This window comes from Drosophila innubila, assembly GCF_004354385.1.
Source record: "Drosophila innubila isolate TH190305 chromosome 2L unlocalized genomic scaffold, UK_Dinn_1.0 4_B_2L, whole genome shotgun sequence".
Lineage (NCBI taxonomy): Eukaryota > Metazoa > Arthropoda > Insecta > Diptera > Drosophilidae > Drosophila > Drosophila innubila.
This window is the reverse complement of record NW_022995372.1, coordinates 28,192,835-28,214,292: the sequence shown is the minus strand read 5'-3', so window position 1 is coordinate 28,214,292 and position 21,458 is coordinate 28,192,835. Positions and strand designations below refer to the sequence as shown.

Sequence of the window (21,458 nt, the reverse complement as noted above, 5' to 3'; positions counted from 1 at the left end):
CTTTCGATATTTTTAGTCAAAAGTATCAAATATAAATGATATATTTTTTATATTGAAATATTTTTGATATTTTTAATAATATAAACAACCCTACAGTGAAGCAAACGATATATTCGAGCACTATCGATATATTCGGCAGCTTACGTTTGTCTTGCTTTACTTTTCTCCTTTGTAAAATTTGTTTTACAACACCAAAAAATTAAATAAGTTGTATTGCTTAGATTGTTTTTGGAACAGCCACAGTTCTTGTTATAAAACAAATAATAAGCCAAGCAAATTTGTATGGACTACCCCAAATAAATAGTAAATTGCAGTACGGTAATTTGTGACTTATCGATACTTTTTTGCAACCCTACAGCGCAGCCAACTTCACTCTTTCTCTTTTCAGCCTCAATTGACGAGTGTTGGTCGCAAATTTGTAAATTATTACAAAATGTGAGTAAAAATACCATAATATTCTTTAAAATGCGCAAAAAGCACTAATAAAATGTTACCCTACTCATTGCAGCATAATGGAGAACGACGCCGGTGAGAATGTCGATTTGTACGTGCCCCGTAAATGGTAGGTGAAGAACACGTGTTTCACGGACAGAGCAATACTTTGTTCGCTGCTGCATTTTATCTGGAAATTTGGGGAAAAGCATCTCTAATTCGATTTATGTATTTTCTCCAGCTCGGCATCAAACAGAATTATCCACGCTAAGGACCACGCCTCCGTGCAATTGAGCATTGTTGTTGTGGATCCCGAGACCGGCCGCCAAACTGACGGCACAAAGACCTACGCCATTTGCGGCGAGATTCGTCGCATGGGCGAGTCCGACGATTGTATTGTGCGTCTGGCCAAGAAGGATGGCCTCATTACCAAGTAAGTTTCTCTATCGAACAATCGCAAATATGGCAAAGTATTAATGGCTTCCGTTTTGTTTTGCAGGAACTTCTAAACAATGTACACATGAGTTGTCAATAAAGTGAATTCCTTTTATATGTAACGTTAAATACGTTTTCTTTAATATTATTGGAATAAATAAAGTGGCGCCACCGAATCATCCGGGAATGTAAACAACAATGTTGATATTCACTTGAAAATAATAATCACATTCGATTTTTTGGATACAATATACAAACATTTCGCTTCTTTCCACAAAGATTACTGTCATTGAGCTTCCCTCCCATTTAGGAAAGTTATAGAGTAATTGTAGATTCAAAAGTTTTATGCAATTCGACGTATCCAAACTGTTTGTTGTTTTTGAATCTGCAGTATTTCTGTAAACATTTAAGATTAAGAACTATCCAAACATTAAACTCGCATCTACATTTTTTTGGATCATGGTTAACTTGAAATTCAACGAAAACGATATTTTCAATAAAACATGCTAACATAAGTTTTACAGGGATGAATTCAGACTCAACAAGTTAAAAATCGTGTAAATGTAATACATCTAGATGCAAAAGAATCTGATCTTGAGCGCTTGACAGTAAAGTTGGAGGGCAAATAAAAATAAAGTTACGAACTCGTCTAAAAACAAGAGCCCAACTAAAAACCAAAGAGAACATTTTTTAATAATTTCTTTTTATATCTTAGACATACTACTGTGGTCAAAAATTACCGGGAATTTGTTTATAAATCAAAAAGTTTCTTTAATTTTTCCAAAATAATTTCATCCCCTTCAAAATAATCCCCTCCCTATATTATGCACTTATGCCAACGTTTTTTCCAATCCTCGATGCATGCCAAAAAGTCACTTCCAGGAATGGCCTTCAGAACACGTGCCGATTCACGTTGAATCTCCTCGATCGACTCGAAACTGTGTCCTCGGAGTGGTCTTTTGAGCTTCGAACATAGCCAGAAGTCACACGGAGCTAAGTCAGGCAAATTAGCTGACTACGGGACGATATGGGACGAGTTTTTGGCAAATGGTCACAAAGAACATGGGCTGTATGAGAGGGCACATTCTCGTGGTCCAAGAACCATGAGTTGTCAGCCCATAGTTCTGGCCCTTTTTTTTTACGAATAGCTTAGCGCATAACGCTCAAATAGTATTCCTTGTCGACAGTTTGGCCGGTCGGAAGGAATTTATAATGAACCACACCACGCTAATCGTAAAAAAACTGTCAATATGACCTTGATTTTTGAGCGGTAGTTTCCATGTCGTAAGCTTAGATCCAAGTCTTATTGCCCTTATTAATGCGTTTTATCTTATCCTGATATTCAGAAAGCATTGTTAAACACACTTACACGTGGTGCTGTTTTTCCATGAAATTGAGCGTTTTTGGCACCAAAATCGCTAAATTCACATTTAGCGTCGCGTCGTACAAAAGTAATCGGATGTTAATGACAGAAGTGCCAACCTAGAAGTACAAACGTGTGTTCCAATCGCAATCCCAAAATTTTATTAACTTAAATTTCCCGGTACTTTTTGCCCACAGTCGTATAGTCCAGAAGGGATAATGAACAAGAAATCGACCGTTATGATAAAAAGTTAAACACAAATGTATGCGATGCAGTTATGTTACAAAAATAAATTCTAATATTGACATAACTGCAAAATGGGCAAGCCTTTGTGTATACAACCATTTTTTAAATAAATAAAGTAAATTTATTTTCTAGGTTATATATATATATTTCACAAATTTCGTGGACTTCGGTGTACCTTTCTGTGGGCATTTCACTGGCTTTTCCCATATTAGCAGGCGTAGTTTTGATAAAACTCCATTAAAAAATCGTTGCTAAGTTAACTGTTTAAATTAACCTTACAACAAAAATATTTAAATTTGACAGCAGTTCGCGCTAGTGACGAAAGCAGCGCGAAGGTTGCAAAAGGCGACTAGCAATATATACAGCTAATAATGAAAATTCGCTACGACATGATGAAATAATTATTTTTATTATTTATTTCATCATGGACTGTCCTATCAGATCGAGTTATATGCCGATCAAAAGGTTAATTCCTAACTAACAAAATGGCATACTAAAACTTTTGCTAACTCACCTGGATCATTAGATAAAGGAGTGTAAGTGGGAGGGACAAAATTTAAATGGTTGCCGCTAATGAGGCCGTTGGGGGATTTTGGTAAAAAATTTTATTTTTTTATAAGTTCTTATCAATAATACTCGTCGATTGATACCTTGATCTTCAAAAAAATTATTTTTGAGGATTAAAATAAAAGTCTTTAAAGACTTTTATTATTTGAAAACTTTTAAATAAAAATCTGTGAGTATCGCTAATATTCAAGATAAACATTTTTAAAATTACAGCACCAATGAACTAGGCTCTCTTTTATTTACATTACCCATGTATAATTTATCCCCTACTACATTTAATTTTTTTTTATCTTAAGTAACATTTAACTTTGATCAAAAAAAAAAAAAAAAAACCATTAAAAGTGATTTTTTTCTTATTCCTCAAAAAAATTAAGGTCCCTGGACAAATGTGCATAAAGGGAAGAGTTTATATTTATGCTCAGTGTGGCCAACCTTTAGAAAAAACAAGTGGGAAAGTCTATAGTCGAAATCCCGACCATAGGATACCCGTTACTTTTTTCAATATATATAACAAGAAATTTCTTGTATTACTTTAAAAAAATTAATTCCGATCTTGATGCGATTTAGTGGGATAATAGATAATATTACTAGATAACGTTTACCATAAAAACTGTGGATGTGATGGTCTTTCGCGATTTGTGGGGGCGGAAGGGGTGTGGCTCAAATCTGAAACAAACTTGATCTGCGTAGGGTTTATAGAAATCTGTGTGCCAAATTTGGTTAATCGATCTCTTTTAGTTTATGAGATCCTTTTGTTCATACAGACGGACGGATGGACGGACAGACACATAGCTATATCGACTCGGCTGTTGATGCTGATCAACTAAGTAAGAAACGTGTATAAAAATAGCTGTTTCTGGCTGAAGAGCATATAAACTTGTCTTTGAGTGCACTTTGGCTTAGTTTTACCACTAGTGGTTTTACAAAAAACATTTATGCAAATTTAGCTGAATATATCGAGCGCTATTTGAAAAAATGCCGTAAGCGAAAAAGAAAATTTACAATAGAGAGTTTTTTTAATTATCTGTGTCGTTTACGTTATAATTGACAGAACAATATTTTCGTAAATATGTACAATACAAATTTAATATTTTGGATAACGATGATGTTGGTATTTATGAACACATTTGCATATAAAAACAAATTTCGGAAAAATTTTGCTTACGTCTTTTTCGCCAGTAGGACTCGATATTTTTAAATAATCATATTTCCGGCTAATAACAATTTTCAAATTATTCTAGCAATCGGACTTTAAAAATATTCAGAAGTAGCTATAAAATAGCTAAGTTGGCAACAGGGTTTATGCTCTGTTATTGCATTTTGCGTGAACAGCATAGAAAAATATATTTATTTTTTTTACGTCGATATGTTATACAAGTGTGGCCAGTACTGTTGCCAACTTAGATATTTTATGTTTATAATAATAAATAATTTAATTACATATACAAATTTTCTAGTTTTTTGTCATATTGCATCGCATTTCATCCATTTTTTTTGGACGCTTTCCAGCGAGAACCAGCTATTTTTTTTCTTAAAAAGTTGGCAGCACTTGTGGCTAAAATTGCAATGTTGGAAAGTTTCACAAAATAGTATTTGACCACGCACGTGTTTTGACAAACGTTTTAATTTTAACTCTGCCCCTCAGTGAAGCACACAAGCCGAGAGGTTGCATTTAAATTTTATTAAAACTACAAAAAAAAAACGTTAAAATTATCAAAATGGTAAGTTGCCCAAGTATTAAAATGCATAAATTAATATATTTCGATATGATTTGGCAATTAACACATTGTTTATTTATATAGACCGAGGAAGTAAACCCGAAAGCATTCCCCTTGGCTGATGCTCAGTTGACCGCCAAGATAATGAACTTGTTGCAGCAGGCTCTTAACTATAACCAGCTGCGCAAGGGTGCCAATGAAGCCACCAAGACCCTGAACCGTGGTTTGGCTGATATTGTTGTGCTAGCTGGCGACACGGAGCCAATCGAGATTCTGTTGCACTTGCCGCTGTTGTGCGAGGACAAGAACGTGCCGTATGTTTTTGTGCGTTCCAAGCAGGCATTGGGACGTGCATGTGGCGTGTCCAGGCCCATTGTTGCTTGCTCCGTGACCACAAACGAGGGTAGTCAGCTAAAATCGCAGATTACCTCCATACAGCAGGAAATTGAAAGGCTGTTAGTTTAAGTGAAGATGTGACTCTTCAATCGAAATTCGTACAAATATGTAAACTGTAAAATTAATTAAAGCGTGTATTTTGTAATACATATTTCCTATTCGCTGGTTTTTCATTAAGTTTATTATTATTTATAAAAATATCAATATATTGATATCGATATCCCCCGTCGATAGTTATGGCGCATGCTTTCAAACGTGCACGCTTTGCAACACTGTTGAACAGCTGATTTAAAATGTCAAAACGTTCGCCGTGTGAAATTTGTAAATTTTCATAGGGATTTGGGAAAAACCTGCGGAAAAGCCACAACAACTAACAAAAATGCCTAACAATTCGCATGACTTAAGAAAACATTTAATTCAATGCAAGTGACAAAAATCATACAAAAGCAAAAAACACAAAGCACGCAACGACAACAATAAAATAATAAACGTCTGGCAACAGACGGCGGCGCCTCAACTACAAGTGCAACAACAATAATAGCAACATGAAACTGCTGGGCAAGTACGTGGACAAGGGCATGCAGGGGTAAGTTCTAATTTAGCGTAATCATTTCAATAATCCCATTAAATAAATTCACAATTCGTAATACCAGCAATGTGACCCTCATGCCCGAGGAGTCGGAGGACATGTGGCATGCGTACAATCTAATCGCTGAAGGAGACAGCGTACGCAGCACAACCATACGCAAGGTACAAAACGAGACAGCCACTGGTTCATCCACGAGCAGCCGCGTCCGCACCACACTCACGATTGCCGTGGAGAGTATTGACTTTGATACCCAAGCGTGTGTGTTGCGTTTGAAGGGACGCAACATTGAGGAGAATCAGTATGTCAAAATGGGTGCGTATCATACGCTCGATCTGGAGCTGAATCGCAAGTTCGAGTTGCGCAATTACAGTTTAATCAAGCAGAAAGATCAAGAGCACGATCGTTGACAAGCCCACAGCGCCAAACCTTCAACTTTAACAAATTGCCTGCTTTTTTATTTGTATTGCTTGACATCTGTTATACTGTATAAGTCTTGAGAGGGTCGCTCGGTGATATAGTAGTATTTAAATGGGACTATGATTATATTCAGTTACTATGATTATAAATTAAATATCTTTAACATTCTACGAGTCTGAAGTTTTTGTTAAATTCATTACACTTTTTTTCCACGATGAAATGTAAAATTGTAACTTTATATTGGTCAAATCAGCTGAAAACATAGGAAGAAAAGTCAATTCTTTAAAAAGTGAGCAATCAGTGCATAGCAAAAAATTACAGATTTTATTTTAAGCTTTTTTTTTAACCATTGGTTCTTAGTATAGATCACATATAAGCTAGAAAATTTTTGAAAGTAATCTTATACTAACATTTTTCTGTTCCATTTTATGATCAGTAGTGATCACATATTGGGTAGCGCATTAAGAGTTCAACTGTTTATTACTTTTGGGTGTTCTGAAACGCTTTCTGATCTTGTGTCTGTCGTAGTTTTTGCACAAATTTAGCCATTTAAAGAAAGCACGTCCAAAACGCTAATTTAATGTGCCCCCCATGATGTGCTCATGATCAAGGTTGTCTCCGTAGAGTCTCGAATGGGCAACAAATGCTGCCATTTTTGGTCTGCTTTGTCGGTTGTCTGTTTTGTTTATGTTTTATTTTTATTCTGAATTTGAATCTGAATCAAAATCGGGTTCGCAATCCGAAGCTGAAACTGACAAAGTGCCCCGTCGCATAGCCCGTTTACATTTTTAATGAGCCGCTGAAATTCCATTTTATTGTTGTTTTTGCTGTTTTATTATTGTTTTTGCATGCAAACTGCGTGGCATGCAATTAAATTAAGTGTTATTACTTTTGATTTACTTAGAATTTATGCTTAAATGTCTATGCACAATGTTTAAATTGTTAAATTTAGCACGTTTAAACAGTCCCGTAAATTGTAGTTCAGTTTCTGAGGAAAGGATTCTCCAGCGATCTTTCACAATCAAAAACTATTCAAATCGCAAGTCACCAAGGTTGCCTTCATCGTTGCTGTTGTTGTTGTCGGTGTGGTTGTTGTTGCTTCTGTTATTGCTTGTGCTTTATCTCGACTGTTTTGATTGCTGTTGATTGTTTCGCAATTGATAAAGAAAAGGCAGAAGAAAAGAGAGCACACAAATTATGTGTGTATATTTGGTTAAAAATAGGCCCTTGATTTGATGATGAAATTGATTTGATTTACCGTCTGTGATTGTTGTTGGCACGCTGTTGTTGAACATTCCATTGATTCTTGTGTCTCTTCTGCTGCGCCACAAAATCATCCGAGTCTCTGCACCGACTTGCATTACAATTCTCCACTCTGGCCCTGTGTTCACTCAGCAAAAGACGCTTGTAGTAATCATCCAGCGTTTCTCGCAATGGCAGCAGACGGTTAAGATTGGAACTGGAAGTCGAACTGGGGCTGGAATTTGAACTGGAACAATGGCTGGAACTGTGTCCATAACTGGTTCTAGGCGGTGGTGGGCGGCACTTTTTGTAGAGTCTATCTTCACAAAGCTGCTGCTGCCACTGCGGATAGCCCAGCTCAGAGATTGTGTAGTCTGGTTGCTTGGTGAGCATCTTGATCAGCGATCACACTTACGTAGGAACTGAAGTGGAAGCGAATAAAGTAAAAGAAAGTTAGAGAATTCTCAAGTCTAAATTGAGCATTTAATACATTTTTCAGTGTCTGCTATCAACATACTTGACAAGCTTATCTCTTTTTCCTGTCGTTCAGATTTAATTGACTAGAAATATACATTATTTTAGCATTAATATAGCGCAAAGTGACGTTACCACTTTGAATCACTAAAATATAGCATAAACACTAAAATATAGCATAAACATAAAAAATTGATTTCACAATTATGAATATTTTAGTATTGATTTTTTCTTTATACCCAATTCTAGCTCAAATTGTATATTAGAATGACAATAATTTAACCAAATTGGTTTATTTCAAAGTAGTCGGAGTCCGTATGCAGTAAAGAGTCGAATGTTTGTAATAGATCGCTATAATAATACAATGTTTGGATCCACTCGCATTACTTTGTTTTTATAACAAATTCGACGTCTTAATGGTAAAAATTTCCATTTATTCTTGCCAATTATCGCACTTAAACCCATTTATATCGGGTAAATACGTCAGTAGTTATGGCTGTTTTAAGATTTTTTATTAAAGAATGCAAAACTATCTAAATTGAAGTGGGATCTAAGTACATATTCAGTTGCAATGTTTGCATTCCCTCGTTTTTTTTTCAACTTCTATATACATAATTAACAGGCAGTCGTTTAATTTGGCATATTATAATGTAGATGTTACTTATAAAAGTGAAGTCATGCCAATAAAGTCAAATGTATATGTAGAAGTTCTTCTGTAGTAAATGTTCTAAAACGTTCTGTAGTAAACCTTTGAGAACTTATAACTGATTTTACTGTTTTTCCGACTTGCTAGTCTATTAACCATAGAAAACAATCCCAGAAGACAGTTGCTGGGTGTTCTAGTTTCTAGTTTCTAGTCTTAAGTATTGTGTATTGTGTTACTCTTTTCACACGCGTATTAAGTACGAATATTTTCAGGCTTCGTTCAATTCGTAATTCCCTCAGTTTTTCCATTTCAACGTGTATACATTTAACTGTATGCAGCTTCATTAGCAGAGTCTGAGATTTTTGTTTTTCAGCTGTATCAGTTTAAACATGAGTTTGGAGTTATGCCGCCTAAAAGTCATGTACATTTTCAATGTGCATGTAAATGTAAATTTTATCTGTATTCGTATTTCCATTTTGTATCTGTATCTACAATTTGTATCTCTTTTAAATTTTGCTTGCACCATTTCTTTGTCTCGAGCTTCTGAAACGCAAATCTTGTGCTAATTATCATTATTTCACTCAGCTGTGGGCGAGAAAACAACATGAACAACAACAATAATTAGGAATTTCAATCTATTAAATCGCACCGTTTATGGCTCGCACCCTGGAATCAAGTCTGAAACGGTCAACTCTTGCACCCATATTGTTGGAATATTTTTTTGTTCTTATTTTTTCTTTGATAGACACGACTTGTGTTCCACATGCAACCCCCCTTATTTTGTAACATGATCCACATTTGTCGAACTGTGGCAAAAACTCTTTGACTGCTTCTTGAATATTTGTATGCCTCCGTTCACCCATTCCTCCCTCTATCCCCTTCGCAGCTGCTTTTCTTTATTGCGCTGTGCTCTTTGAATGGATTTATTTTTCTTCGATTTATCTGTTCAACCAGTTTTTCTAGTCTTTTGTTTTAGGGCGTTTCGAACCACGTTTTATGTCTTGCAACGTGCCCCTATTTACAGATTTGCAGCTGTGGCTGCTAGTTGTTGTTACTGGTGTTGTTGTTGTTTCACTTTTGTGTAAATATTGACTTGAAAACAACTTTTTATTTATTTTTCAATATTATTTGGGCACGTGCCTTGAAGTTTTAAATGTTTTATTTTGGAATTATGCAAGATGTAATGGATCTCGATTATGTTTAATTTTAGAGTATTACAATCTGCTAGTTGGACATGAAATGCATATCATTGCCGATACACTACTGTGTATTTGTATCGAACTGTGTTCTATTTTAATGCTTTCATAGAAACTGAGGTTGGAGTAGTCGTCTGATACATTTTAAACTAAAAATTATGAATAAAGAAGAATGTTTAGATTATATAATCAAGATGGTTCGAACCGTATAAACCACATATATCCATAAACCCAAAATTAAAGATTTTTTTTTGAAATAGCTATTTTTTTTCTTTGGTCAAAGGTTTTGTTTTTACTTTTTTGCAAGGGTGTTCAGTGTTCGGCATCTAATATACAAATTTTTCCAAAGTCTTTTAAATTTGGGTTGCGTTGATGTTGCGACCAGACAAAGAAATCAGTGATTGATCAATTTTTGCATTAGATGACAGTTCGCTACTTGAAAGTACCATAAAAAGCACAAGAAATTGATTCAAGTGTGGAGAGTGCTTGATTAAAAACTCGTGTTGGGAGCTTTAAATGAGGTCCCAAATGAATTTTATGTTACTCGAAGTTGCTTTCATTAAATGCTGTCAAATCTAAACCAGTTTTTTTAATTCCGCCATGTTCACACAATTCCCGAAAAAGATGCAAAATTGCAGAAGACTTTCATTAAACACCGTTTGCTTAATTTACAAGTTGAACGAGGAACGACACGAGAAAATCTTGAGGTCAGCAGCAAATGTGACCTCCTCCCCACTCGATGTGACACCCGCTGGTCACGGCTCTTTCACCTACGTTCCGTTAATTCCATTATAACAATTGATTTCATTGTGCAATCATTGTCATGCAACAACAGTAACAACAATGGATTCAATTCATGACAACTTTTGCGGCTAACGGATGAGTACAAAGATACACAGGTATCTCACAGATACAGATACAATTGCTGATTTTAAATGTTGCCTGTTGCATTGCCCAGCGCTGACTCAAAGCCACAAAATTCCAAAGACGTCAACGGCATTCGCTATTAATGCTGTTGCGGCGGTTCCAAAACTTGATTTCTTTTCTTATGTTTTCCCCCTATTTGCACTTGACATGAACAACAACTTTCACTCGTATTTTTTGTTTGCACGCACCTTTTGATTTCTTTATTTTTGTGCACTTATTTTTCGGGGAGGTCTTAAAAGGGGGCTTTGGGTTTCTTAGCACCAATTTCTTTGGCGTGGCAATCGGCACAATGTCTACGCTTCGTTTCTTAACGTATTCTACGCTCTACGCTCGGTTCCGATGTGTTCCGCGCCGCAAGAAAGCCGCTTTGCAACTAATTCTACATGTATAGACTGTGCAGCGGAATCTGCTGCTCTCGCACGCTCTCTTTAAATACCCTGTAGGCTGCTGTTCAGTGAGGTTACTGTGGTTGTAGAAGTGATTTTGGACCGTATTATATTTTGATTAGTTATGTTACTGTTAAATTGTTCTAATTAAAATATTTCATTAAGTTGACTTGCATAACATTTCAAAGTTTTTAATATTGAAACTTGATTTGCGATTTTAATTGATTTCTTTAATTATAATTAATATAATTTTTTTACAACGATATCTGTTCTCTCTCGATCGTTAGCTCTTTTACGGCGCATCGACGACGAAGAAGTCGACATACATCTCGGTGAACCACTGATTGAGAGAGCCATTGTTAGCTATCAATCATTAAATATAGCAAAGTCTTCTTTTTACCACACCTGGTTTAATTGCGGGTCTATTTGAAATTCTAATCATTGCTATTTTATAGTAACTAAGCACAGGGTATACAATAGTCTTTCGTCCGCATACTTCATGTTTATTATTTGTCTTCTGCGGTTGTAGCTACTGCACGTGCTGTGGGACGCATTGACGTGTACTCTTACGAATGGGATCCACATGGTGTACGAATTGATAAAGCGATCTACAGCTAAACTGTTCACATTGTGATATTTAGCTCTCTTATGCGTTGAGAGAGCGACATAAGAGAGAGAGAGAGAGAGAGAGAGAGGAAGAGAGGCACTTAGTCTGCTTTGTGCCGTCAATAAAAATGATCATTTAATTTTACCTGCGCTTGTTTTTAGCGGCTTTTTGTAAATTTTGTTTGCATACATTTTCTTTTTGAGTTTTAGACCCCTACTTAAAAGTACAGGGTCTATTGGGTTTGTTTTACGAATATGTGCGTAACAGGTGAAGAGGCGTGGCAGACCCATAAAGTAAATATATTCTTGATCAGCATCAATAGTCGAGTCGATATAGCAATGTCCGTCTGTCTGTCTGTCTGTCTGTCTGTCTGTCTGTCTGTCTGTATGAACACCTAGATCTCGAGACTATAAGAGCTAGAGACACCAAACTTGGTATGTAGGTTCCTCTATACTGCAGGCAGATCAAGTTTGTTTCAAAATCAGCCACGCCCCTTAACCGCCTGCAAATCGACATTGAAAATTTCATATCCAAATTATAAGAGCATTTTGAAAGCCAGAAATTCCAGATTTTGCACAGATGAAGATATAATTGTCCTAATTTTTTGCTGAAAATTTCATTCTGATCGCACAGTAAATAGCGAAGATATTCAAATAATAAATTTTGCTGTTAAATTCGTTGATGCGCGTTGGCAGTAATTAAAACTTGAATATCTTGATAAACAAAAATTATATTAACATATTATATAAAATTGGCGTCCATTCAGACGAGCTTCGGTGGCGCAGTGTACTGAGTCGCGGAGTCGGACAGTGCTCGGTTCGAGTTCTGCCGTGGGGAAAGATTTTAATTTATTTATGTTCGAATTCAATTTCATTTTATATTAAAACAAACTCAGTGCTTATTTAAAATGTAATATTAACATTAAATGTTAAATATAAATTATTTCTTTTACTTTTAATTGAGCACTAAAACAAGCAATATGGCCATTTGAGGATAAAGACATATTGAGAGTGGCTCAACACTTTGAGCCTTTGTCTTTGAAAATTTTGCAATTTTGTCGCGGGTCTGATTCCGGCGGGAACAACTTTTTCCAGCTGAATTTAAGCTTTTTTTAATTTTTTACAATTTATTGAAATTGTTATTTATGAATGTTATATGACATTTAATATTGAATACATGTTTAATTCATTTAAATAATTTTACATTGGTATTTATATAAACGTTAAGTTAAAATTCTATGTTAATTTCATGTTTATTATAAATTTACTGTGTAAATTTATGTTTTAGTAAATTGTCTTTTTTTGGTTTTCAATTATTTTACTATTTGATTTAACATTTAGCATGTTTAATATGCAGTTTTAATTTATTCTCTGTTAGGTTTCACTTATGCTTAACATAGCCAAATATGCATAAACGCATGTTATATATATGAATGCTTAGCTAGAAACTTTGTTTTGGCGTGCCAACATATGTATGTATGTGTGCACACAGATCTTTGAATTGCACATATGGATGTCCTGCTCTTCCTAATGATTAATGCATGTATGTCTATTTGACTTTAAACTGACTCTTTTTCAACTTTTGTGCGCGCTGTGTACAAGTGATTTTGAAATTTGATTTTGTTGTGCTACCAAGTGTTCCATTTTAAGATAATTAGTGTGACTAGAATTTTAATTATATCGGAAGCAAATCGAGCGGCGACAAATTTAATATATAAGAGTTTATGGTAATCTTAATATTATTAGACCCGACTTAAAAAAGCAGGGCTATTGGGTTTGTTTAGTTTTTAGAAGTGACTGATTTTGGATAGTGTTATTGGTCTCGACAGTCGAGTTCGACTGCAGCACCGGCCGACTAGTTTTTTTTGCAAGTTTTATCTTTGATGCATTAACATTTTAAGGTTTTTGAACCTGTAATTAAACCTTCCGACGGCTATAATTTTTTAGTTACTTGTGGCGAAATGTACTCGTACTTTCTGAGGGCTTCATACTTGCATTTTCATCGCAATTACCTTAGACTATATAGACTATATAGACTCTATAGACTATTAAACGTAACCTTTGTCGCGTTTTCTGTTCCCATAAATTCCCGCTAAGCCTGACACCTCACTTATAGATATGTAAGTACATATAGGTTCACTCATCACGTGCCATGATTAAGCACTTTGGTATTTCTATCGAGTATTGAACATCTAGTATCAAGTAACGTTTTAGATGTGCAATATCACGTACTTTGAATCGTAATAGATATTAATTTATTTGTACATAGTATATGCATAATACGCTTTCAGGGTTTCATACTGAACAGTTGCTATTGCTGCAAGTTTTTCATTGAATACCTGTGAAGGTAAAAATACTTTAAGCTGATCTTAACATTTAATAGGGATTACCAAGCAGTCGAAACTTTTATTGCCTGAAACTGACCAAGTTTCCTATACTTTCAGTTGCCAAAGTATTTGGTTAAATTATTGCCTCGGTGCAACGCTTTCATTCATTAAGTCATTGTGCATATACACTGGTGGGCATAAGAATTTTGAGAAAAGTATGAGGAAAATTTACTCATAATTTGAACTTACTTCATGTTCATTTTGGCATTAATGGAAAGGTCATTTGAATTCCGTTTGAATAATACAAAACACATGAAGTACCCTTTAAAATTTTAGAATTTATGTAAAAATCTACTTTTTTGACTTTTTTCTTGGGCTTAAACTAAAATTGTTCTGTTGCAAAAAGTTTCTCCAAACAATTCTAATAGTGACTGCAAAAAATGTTTTCTCCTTGCTTATATATTTTTTTTTTTTTGAAACTTGCTTTTTTGCACTTTTTTCCCTTTTCACACAACATTTTTCTAAGATCATCCCATACAAAAAATCATAAAAATATAAGCAAAGATATTTTTGAATAATAAATTTTGCAGTCACTTATAGAATTGTTTGAAGACACTTTTTGCAAACATTTTTTGTTTAAGCCCTTGGAATAAAATCAAAAAAGTAGATCTATAAATAAATTTAAAATTTTTAATGGGCTAAGGAAATTAAAGTATTATTTAAACGGAATTTAAATGACCTTTCCATTTATGCCAAAATTTACATGAAGTAAGTTTAAATTTTGAGTAAATTTTCCTCATACTTTTGTTAAATACTTATGCCCACTAGTGTAAATATTTTATATAAAATCCGCAGTATATATTATTCGATTGAAATAAAATATTCAGGTCAAATGCTAAACTCTCTGATATATAAGAGCTTATCAAAAAAGGGTCAAGTTCATAAAATGCATTTTTTTTTTTACTGGGAGGTCTTAAAAGTAAACTTTTTTGTCTTTAACTGTTTAAGTCGTTAAGATCAATGCGATCGTACAGCTGGATAAACAGACAAACCAGATGGATTTGGTTGTTGATGCTTAACTAAAAAACAAATTATCATAAGAAACCGACATTTCGAATGCGTAATGCATAAATTCTGTATAGTAGTTCTAACTCCTGTAAATATCTAATGATGTATTCTGAATATCTCAAGAGATTGTTTTCTAAAACTTTCCGAAGGAATCTTAATTATTTTTTCATTATATTTTTTTTTTTCCAAAAATATTTTGCTTTCTTCCGCGCCATATCAAATTATATTATAATTTTTGAACCGTTCTAAAGTTAACTCTTATATTTTTAAACATTGACTTATTTTACATCCCAATTGTTCCTTTTTTCTAGATGCCAAGACGTAAATCTCAGGAAAGAATATGTTAACTTGGTTGAATCGGTTCGCGATGCTGGCGGTGAGGTTAAAATATTCTCCAGCATGCATATATCGGGAGAACGTGAGTACTATATACTACAGCTTACACCAAAGAGACAAGGGCTTAAAAAGAATGGAATGTCTGTAAAAAAAACCTCAATAGTTCCATTAAGAATATATGTAATTTTCTATGCTTATTGCTGATATTGTGTGTGCGTAGACCTCCCCTGTCTAATGACCTCGTTAAGAATTCTATTTTTAAATGGCTCGCATTGCATATGTGCTCACACATACCATACACACTTGCATTTCTCGAAGGAATCTCCCGCAGTGCATTTTATATGAGATACATGTGAACAAATTGTAGTTGGCCCATTGCAAATCGTGTGCTGGGACCACTTTCAATTTTTAAAATTAATTTCACTTGACGTTAATTAAAATTGGATTTTACATGTTTTTTTTGTAAATATATTTTTGGCGCAGATATTTGTTTCAGTTCGCGTTAAATATATACCAAATGCGCTTCTTTCGCGGCTGCTTGGCAAATGACTCACGTGTCGCAAATTATTTGGTTTTATTTTGTTCTTATCAATTGTCTGCGACTTGGCAACGCTTTTTGCCAATTTTTACACGTAAATGGGTCGCTGTGGTATAAGAATAGAACTTAATACTTTGTGATTACATGTTGAGCAACTGCAATTAGAAGAGTATAAAGTAAAAATTACAAAAATAAATGTATGTATGTATATTTGTGATCAGCTAATAGTAATAGCTAATGTAGTTGCGTCTCACAATTGTGTACAGAGTATCTATTAGTCGAGCACATTCACATTTATTAATGACTTTACTGGATATAATAAATTTTGCATATCTTGGTTGTCTTTTAACACCACTTGAACATTTCTATATCATTTTACGCCTTATCGCTTCCTTCTCAAGTACTTTTTTTTTATTTTCCACGCTATAATCAGCTCTAAATTACTTATATAAACATTGTAGAACAAGAGTAAACAAAACGAAAAAAAAAAGAATATAACGAGCACTTGATTTAAATTGTGTGCAGATAGCTGGACAATTTCAATGAGTAAACAGAACAACTTCTACATGAAAATAAGACAACCTATACTAAACTTAAGCACATTGAGTAATTCTCAAAGTTCACACAGAATGCATGTTACTTGTTGCTGTATATTTGAAATAAATTATTGAGTTCTACATAGTTATAATTGCTTGTAGCATTAGCATATTGAAATGCAAGCATTTTGTACCCCCAAGTTTAATGTTAAGTTCAAAACTGACTCAGTATGTTAATGTAAAACCGGTGAGCCTTGAATTTCTCAGTTATAACTCCTACGTCTAGTGCAAAAAAGAAAACTAAAACTGGTTCTTTTGTACTGCATTTTAGCTTTGTTAGTTACTGTGGGAATACCACTCTTAAGTCGACTTCTTAAGCAACTTTATTCTAATTGACCGGATGTTTAAATTGTCCAATTAATTGGGTTACATTGAACTAGTCAAAGTTAGTTTAGTTCCCAGCAAGTTTATTAAGAGTTTAATGACTATGCGAAACTAGTTCCTAGAGTCAAGTTTTACATCTAAGAAGCTTACAGTCCTAAAATAAATAAATTCAGCACTTAAATCTGCATCCAGATATGCCCAAGTATTGAAAAAAAGTGATGCAAAGTAACATTTGTTTAAGGACTGTATGTGCCAATGAGAAGTAGAGAAGAATACTATATCTACAAAGTACAAAAAATAAGGCATGCATTTTAAACTTTTTTAGAAGCGCCTTCTGATACTTTATGGAACAGAAGAGATTTTGCACTGCATAAGAACAATAGATTAAATGATGATTTCCTTTAATGCCTTTTTAACACACTGTTCCTTTTTTATCTCATTAAACAGAACTCGCTCAACTGACCGGCATTGCGGCTCTTCTGCGTTTTCCGATGCCCGAACTCGAGGATAGCGACGATGATGATGATGAGGATGGAGCGGCGGGCGGCGACAACAGCGATAGCGATTAAGAATCCAATCCGAAGCAACCCTAAAGAACCCCTTAGCATTTTGAAAACAAAACTACTTATTTGAATTAAGAACAAAAGCGTCGAACTGGAGACTTAGTTTAAAACATAATAATACACAATATATATACATAAAATCATACAAACCTATATAAATATATATATACATAGAATAATAGGTACTATGACAGACTTGGACTGTATCAGGGCATATACAATATATGACTACTTTATACAATATCTAGGTTTATTCAATGATTCACGAAAGGCGACATGAGTTAGTTAAAATTATGAAAAAAAAAAACAAAACGAAATGAAATAGAAATCAACTAGGTCGTTAATTCAAGTGTATAAACAAATCTATTTTTTAGCTAAAAAACAGTTAACTCTTCTTTAAAAAAAAACTAAAACAAATCTATTATAAGAACAGTCAGTGTTCAGTGCTTGCTATTTACCTAAAACTCTTTTGATATTATTGTCATTTTTTTTTACCAAATGTGTATATCAATTGTTACTTTTTAACTGTACTCTTTTTGTTGTTAATACTTAAAATATTTTGCTTTTTCTTTTATAAATTTCATGTGTTCATTCACAAACTAAAACTCAACTTTATTAATACGAAATTTTAATTGTTCGAAATTTGATTATAAGCTTCACAAATAAACGGAAATAACTGTGCAACGAGTTTTTGAAAAGGGTATTACTGGGGCTGAGGTACAAATTGACCAGAGCGAAGGGTGAATGGAAATATATTAATACAAAAAATATTACTCAAATGCCTGCTAAATGCGGTGCCCTAGTTGAAATGACAATTATTAAGTTTGATAACTATCCTTGACATAATCCTGTTTTTTATGTCCGTTAATTAAAAAATAAGTAATAAAATTGTACATTGTGTTCGTTGGAATGTATGTTACAGGGCGATGGAGGCATTTCCGACCCTATAAATTATATATTCTTGATTCGCATCAGCAGCCGAGTCGATATAGCCATTTCGCTCTGTCTGTCTGTGTCAGTGCCTTGATCTCAGAGACCGAAAGATAGATTAACTAAGTTTGGCACAAATGCCTCCTATCGATCCACAAATCGCTATTTTTAATTGACTAACGTAAATTATTATTATTATCTATCGACCCACTTATTCGCAAAAAGATCGGTTAAATAGAACGGCAGCAATAGTTAAATTTAAATCATAAAGAAATACAAGCTCCGAAGTATGTGACGAGTCTCGACAAAAGCCTTTTCGACTAGTTTTTTTTTTGGAAATTTCGAATTTTTTTTATGTTCAATAGTACATAATATGTTAAGTAATAGCTTGTGTTGTTAAATCGTATATACGGAGCCAACACACTTCAATACCTTTTTTCACATAAAACGATTCAATTAAAATGAATGAATTTTAAAAGGCTTCCGCTTCGTATTTAACAATTTCCAGATAACGTAACGAAATTACATGTATTTTTTGTTTACATTTTTAGTTTTTATTGGTTTTAGGTACAATCTAAGCCTAAGGATCAAGACACAGTTTATGGAATACCGTGAGGTAGAACCGTTTACTTGCCGCCCAGTTTGGACGCAGCTGCAGCAGCAGTTGCAGCCGCTTTGCGAGCCTCCCGTTTGGCCGTCTTCTTGGCCTCCTTATCGTTGGCATCAATATTGCGACGCTTTTTACGCAGCAGCCATTCCTCCTTCTCCTTGGTCTGCTTATCGCGTATTAGTTTGCGAAATAGATTGCGATGACGTGGCTTAACCATGCGCGCCTGCAGACGGTGCTCGTCCACTTCGGCCTTGTGCACTTGCCGTTTGTTGACCTTGTGCACTTTACCTGACTGTACGGACATTTTCTCTTTCTACAAGGGAACAATGATTAAATAAGGGGTATTTAAATTTGGTTTCATATGACATACCTCTTGCATTAGTAGTCGAGTCTTTTCATCAAGCTCCTCTTCCTCCTCATCCTCGCTTTCCTGATCAAACTCCTCGTCGTCCGTAAGCTCATCTTCTTCATCTTCATTAACGCCGTCAGGTCCGCCGTACTTCTTGTATTCGGCTGTCTCCTGTTGATAGGCGCGCTGCAGCTGCGCATCTAGCAGCTCCTGCTCAACAGCATCCTCTTCTGGCTCGGCAGCATCGTCCTCAGATTCATCATCGCTTTGAGCTAAGGGATTTTTTCAAGATTAGTGTGATGACTAAGGAGGATTACCTGATGTTAACTTACCATGCGTTTCGATCAGGGAAGGATCAAGCAACGCCTTCTCCTCTGGTGGTATATAGGATTCGCGTTTTGAGTCGACAAATGGCGACAAATGTGGCGGCAATTTTTCTCCCAGGAAGTACTTGTTGGTGGGCAGCAGCTGTCTCTGATTGACGCAATCGAAGAGCCACTGAGGCTGAATGTAATCCCTGGAGATGTACTGTGTGCTCAGGCTGGGTCTGTCCACAATCTGATGCGTGATCGTCTCATCGCTTTCGTCGTAAGTGGCGCCCGAAAAGACGGATGAATCCCAGGATACTTTGCCGCCAAAGGAGCGTATGATGATAACTAGCGGCTCTCGTGGCACTTCGCGATTTATGAAGAATTTCAAACCTTTGAAAAGTGTGCGCAGGCGAGAAACTTCCTGTGCATCCTGTTTCATTTTGATGATGCGCTTGGAATCGCCATCCTGCTCTAACAGCTCCATATCAATATCTGGCTCCTCCTCATCCTCCTGCACTTTGTCTGTGCGTAGCAACTCGAAGTTTAGTGCAGCAATGCGATCGGAAACAAAGCTGGATTCATCCTTCAATGTCTCCTCGGTGTCCTGGAGTACACTGCTGGGGAATTGTGGTGGATAGGCCAGGTTGAGGCCATGAAACAATCGGAAGTTGGTGAAGCCCATCATGATGGTATAGAATTCCACAAATATGGACATGACTTTAAAGTCAACCTCCTGACGAGACTGTGGCTTGAATGGATAGTAGTGTGGCACTATCCAGGTGACCTTCTGCCCCTTGATCTCTGCTTGAAAATAGTAGCCCTTAATTGATATGAACACCTTGCGCAGCGACTTCGATGCGATGATATAGTGCAGAAACTCGATGGTCAGACGTCGGCACAGATTCGATTGCTCGCGTGGTATCAAATGAAGTGAGGGAAATGTGCTGAATAGGAACAGCAGAGTCAGACAATCGTCCAGATCCTTGAGAGCATCAATAAAAGTCGGATAGCGTTCCTTGACAATGTGATCAAGCTTGATCTCCGGGAACATGGCCAGGCGACGTTTCAGGTTGCGGAAATCCTTGATAGCACGATCACGGCCAGTTTTCTTGGCAAAAATCTACAAAGGAAACGATTAAATCTTATGAATAATCCTCATTAAGGATATTAAACAGTTAGTCAAGTAATTGCTTTGACAACAACCCATTCGATGTCATTGATAAATAGTTTTGTCTTGTTTTACAAATCATAATATATGTCAAAACAATTACTTAAGAGACTGTTTATTTGTATTTACCTTGTAGTCACGCAGCGTCCACACGATAGACTCGTGCAGAAGGAAGCGTATGTCCTTGGCATGGTACAGTATCTTAATATCCGATGAGCCCTTCTGCGCGCGGCGTCTGTGTTTAGGCTCGCGGGGGTAAACCCCCTTCAGGATGCAAAGGCGGCGAAAGTCATTCAGGGAAAGCTGCAGTTTTCGCAGCGCTGCACGCCGACTGATATATTGTACGGCCTCGCCAGACTCGTACTGCAATGAATCGGACAGATGTAATTTAATATGTGCAAATTTGGAAGTAAAGTCAATAGACTTTTCCTTGAGAAGCGTGAAAATAACCTCACAGTCTGTGGGAAGTGCGTGTTGCGAATTTTGACTTTCTTACCTTCTTGGGACGTCTCATCTTGTCTGTAGGGAACTGTTGTTATTAATTCGACTAAAACAATTGCTTTTGACGGCTGCAATTATTGCAAGTTGTGTTATTTTATATAAAAACACGCGCCGTACCCAAAACACACGTTTTCGTGTTGTTGGTCGCGTGGGAAGGGATTAGTGTGACCAAACCTTAAAGCGAACACTGCGCCAAT

The 21,458-nt window shown here is 35.6% G+C and overlaps 5 protein-coding genes across 6 annotated transcripts; 3 read left to right on the top strand and 2 right to left on the bottom strand.

The window, feature by feature from the left end:
- Positions 1-332: 332 nt before the first annotated feature.
- Positions 333-1,060, top strand: LOC117780785 (40S ribosomal protein S21). Its single transcript, XM_034617440.1, has 4 exons — positions 333-435; positions 509-562; positions 674-865; positions 932-1,060. The coding sequence occupies exons 2-4, from the start codon at positions 513-515 to the stop codon at positions 939-941; spliced, it is 252 nt and encodes an 83-aa protein (XP_034473331.1). The 5' UTR covers positions 333-435; positions 509-512; the 3' UTR covers positions 942-1,060.
- Positions 1,061-4,619: 3,559 nt separating this feature from the next.
- Positions 4,620-5,315, top strand: LOC117780064 (NHP2-like protein 1 homolog). The gene is made up of 2 exons (XM_034616447.1): positions 4,620-4,764; positions 4,846-5,315. The coding sequence occupies exons 1-2, from the start codon at positions 4,762-4,764 to the stop codon at positions 5,224-5,226; spliced, it is 384 nt and encodes a 127-aa protein (XP_034472338.1). The 5' UTR covers positions 4,620-4,761; the 3' UTR covers positions 5,227-5,315.
- A 94-nt stretch (positions 5,316-5,409) lies between these two features.
- LOC117781294 (protein pelota) lies at positions 5,410-18,076 on the top strand. Its single transcript, XM_034618045.1, has 4 exons — positions 5,410-5,743; positions 5,811-6,148; positions 15,343-15,453; positions 17,277-18,076. The coding sequence occupies exons 1-4, from the start codon at positions 5,703-5,705 to the stop codon at positions 17,396-17,398; spliced, it is 612 nt and encodes a 203-aa protein (XP_034473936.1). The 5' UTR covers positions 5,410-5,702; the 3' UTR covers positions 17,399-18,076.
- On the bottom strand, positions 6,974-11,020 carry LOC117780063. Of its 2 annotated transcripts, none has more exons than XM_034616444.1 (3): positions 10,837-11,020; positions 7,422-7,827; positions 6,974-7,305 (listed from the first exon to the last, which is right to left on the bottom strand). In XM_034616444.1, the coding sequence occupies exons 2-3, from the start codon at positions 7,796-7,798 to the stop codon at positions 7,185-7,187; spliced, it is 498 nt and encodes a 165-aa protein (XP_034472335.1). In that variant the 5' UTR covers positions 7,799-7,827; positions 10,837-11,020; the 3' UTR covers positions 6,974-7,184. The 2 variants fall into 2 exon arrangements, with proteins under 2 accessions (XP_034472335.1, XP_034472336.1); XM_034616445.1 differs by having other exon boundaries at positions 6,974-7,302.
- A 777-nt stretch (positions 18,077-18,853) lies between the features above and the next one.
- LOC117780065 (pescadillo homolog) lies at positions 18,854-21,424 on the bottom strand. The gene is made up of 5 exons (XM_034616448.1): positions 21,257-21,424; positions 20,890-21,123; positions 19,614-20,712; positions 19,303-19,553; positions 18,854-19,245 (listed from the first exon to the last, which is right to left on the bottom strand). The coding sequence occupies exons 1-5, from the start codon at positions 21,272-21,274 to the stop codon at positions 18,949-18,951; spliced, it is 1,899 nt and encodes a 632-aa protein (XP_034472339.1). The 5' UTR covers positions 21,275-21,424; the 3' UTR covers positions 18,854-18,948.
- Positions 21,425-21,458: the final 34 nt, after the last annotated feature.

Bases quoted from the DNA above. Each gene is read 5' to 3' on its own strand.
- LOC117780785 (XM_034617440.1), top strand. From the start codon at position 513: ATGGAGAACGACGCCGGTGAGAATGTCGATTTGTACGTGCCCCGTAAA. The intron at 563-673 runs GTAGGTGAAGAA...TATTTTCTCCAG, and splicing joins TTGTACGTGCCCCGTAAATG to CTCGGCATCAAACAGAATTA.
- LOC117781294 (XM_034618045.1), top strand. From the start codon at position 5,703: ATGAAACTGCTGGGCAAGTACGTGGACAAGGGCATGCAGGG. The intron at 6,149-15,342 runs GTTGACAAGCCC...TGTTCCTTTTTT, and splicing joins GAAAGATCAAGAGCACGATC to CTAGATGCCAAGACGTAAAT. The intron at 15,454-17,276 runs GTGAGTACTATA...CTCATTAAACAG, and splicing joins CATGCATATATCGGGAGAAC to AACTCGCTCAACTGACCGGC.
- LOC117780063 (XM_034616444.1), bottom strand. From the start codon at position 7,798: ATGCTCACCAAGCAACCAGACTACACAATCTCTGAGCTGGGCTATCCG. The intron at 7,306-7,421 runs GTAAATCAAATC...CGAAACAATCAA, and splicing joins GCCAACAACAATCACAGACG to CAGCAATCAAAACAGTCGAG.
- LOC117780065 (XM_034616448.1), bottom strand. The intron at 19,554-19,613 runs GTAAGTTAACAT...AAAATCCCTTAG, and splicing joins TTCCCTGATCGAAACGCATG to CTCAAAGCGATGATGAATCT. The intron at 19,246-19,302 runs GTATGTCATATG...GTTCCCTTGTAG, and splicing joins CTCGACTACTAATGCAAGAG to AAAGAGAAAATGTCCGTACA.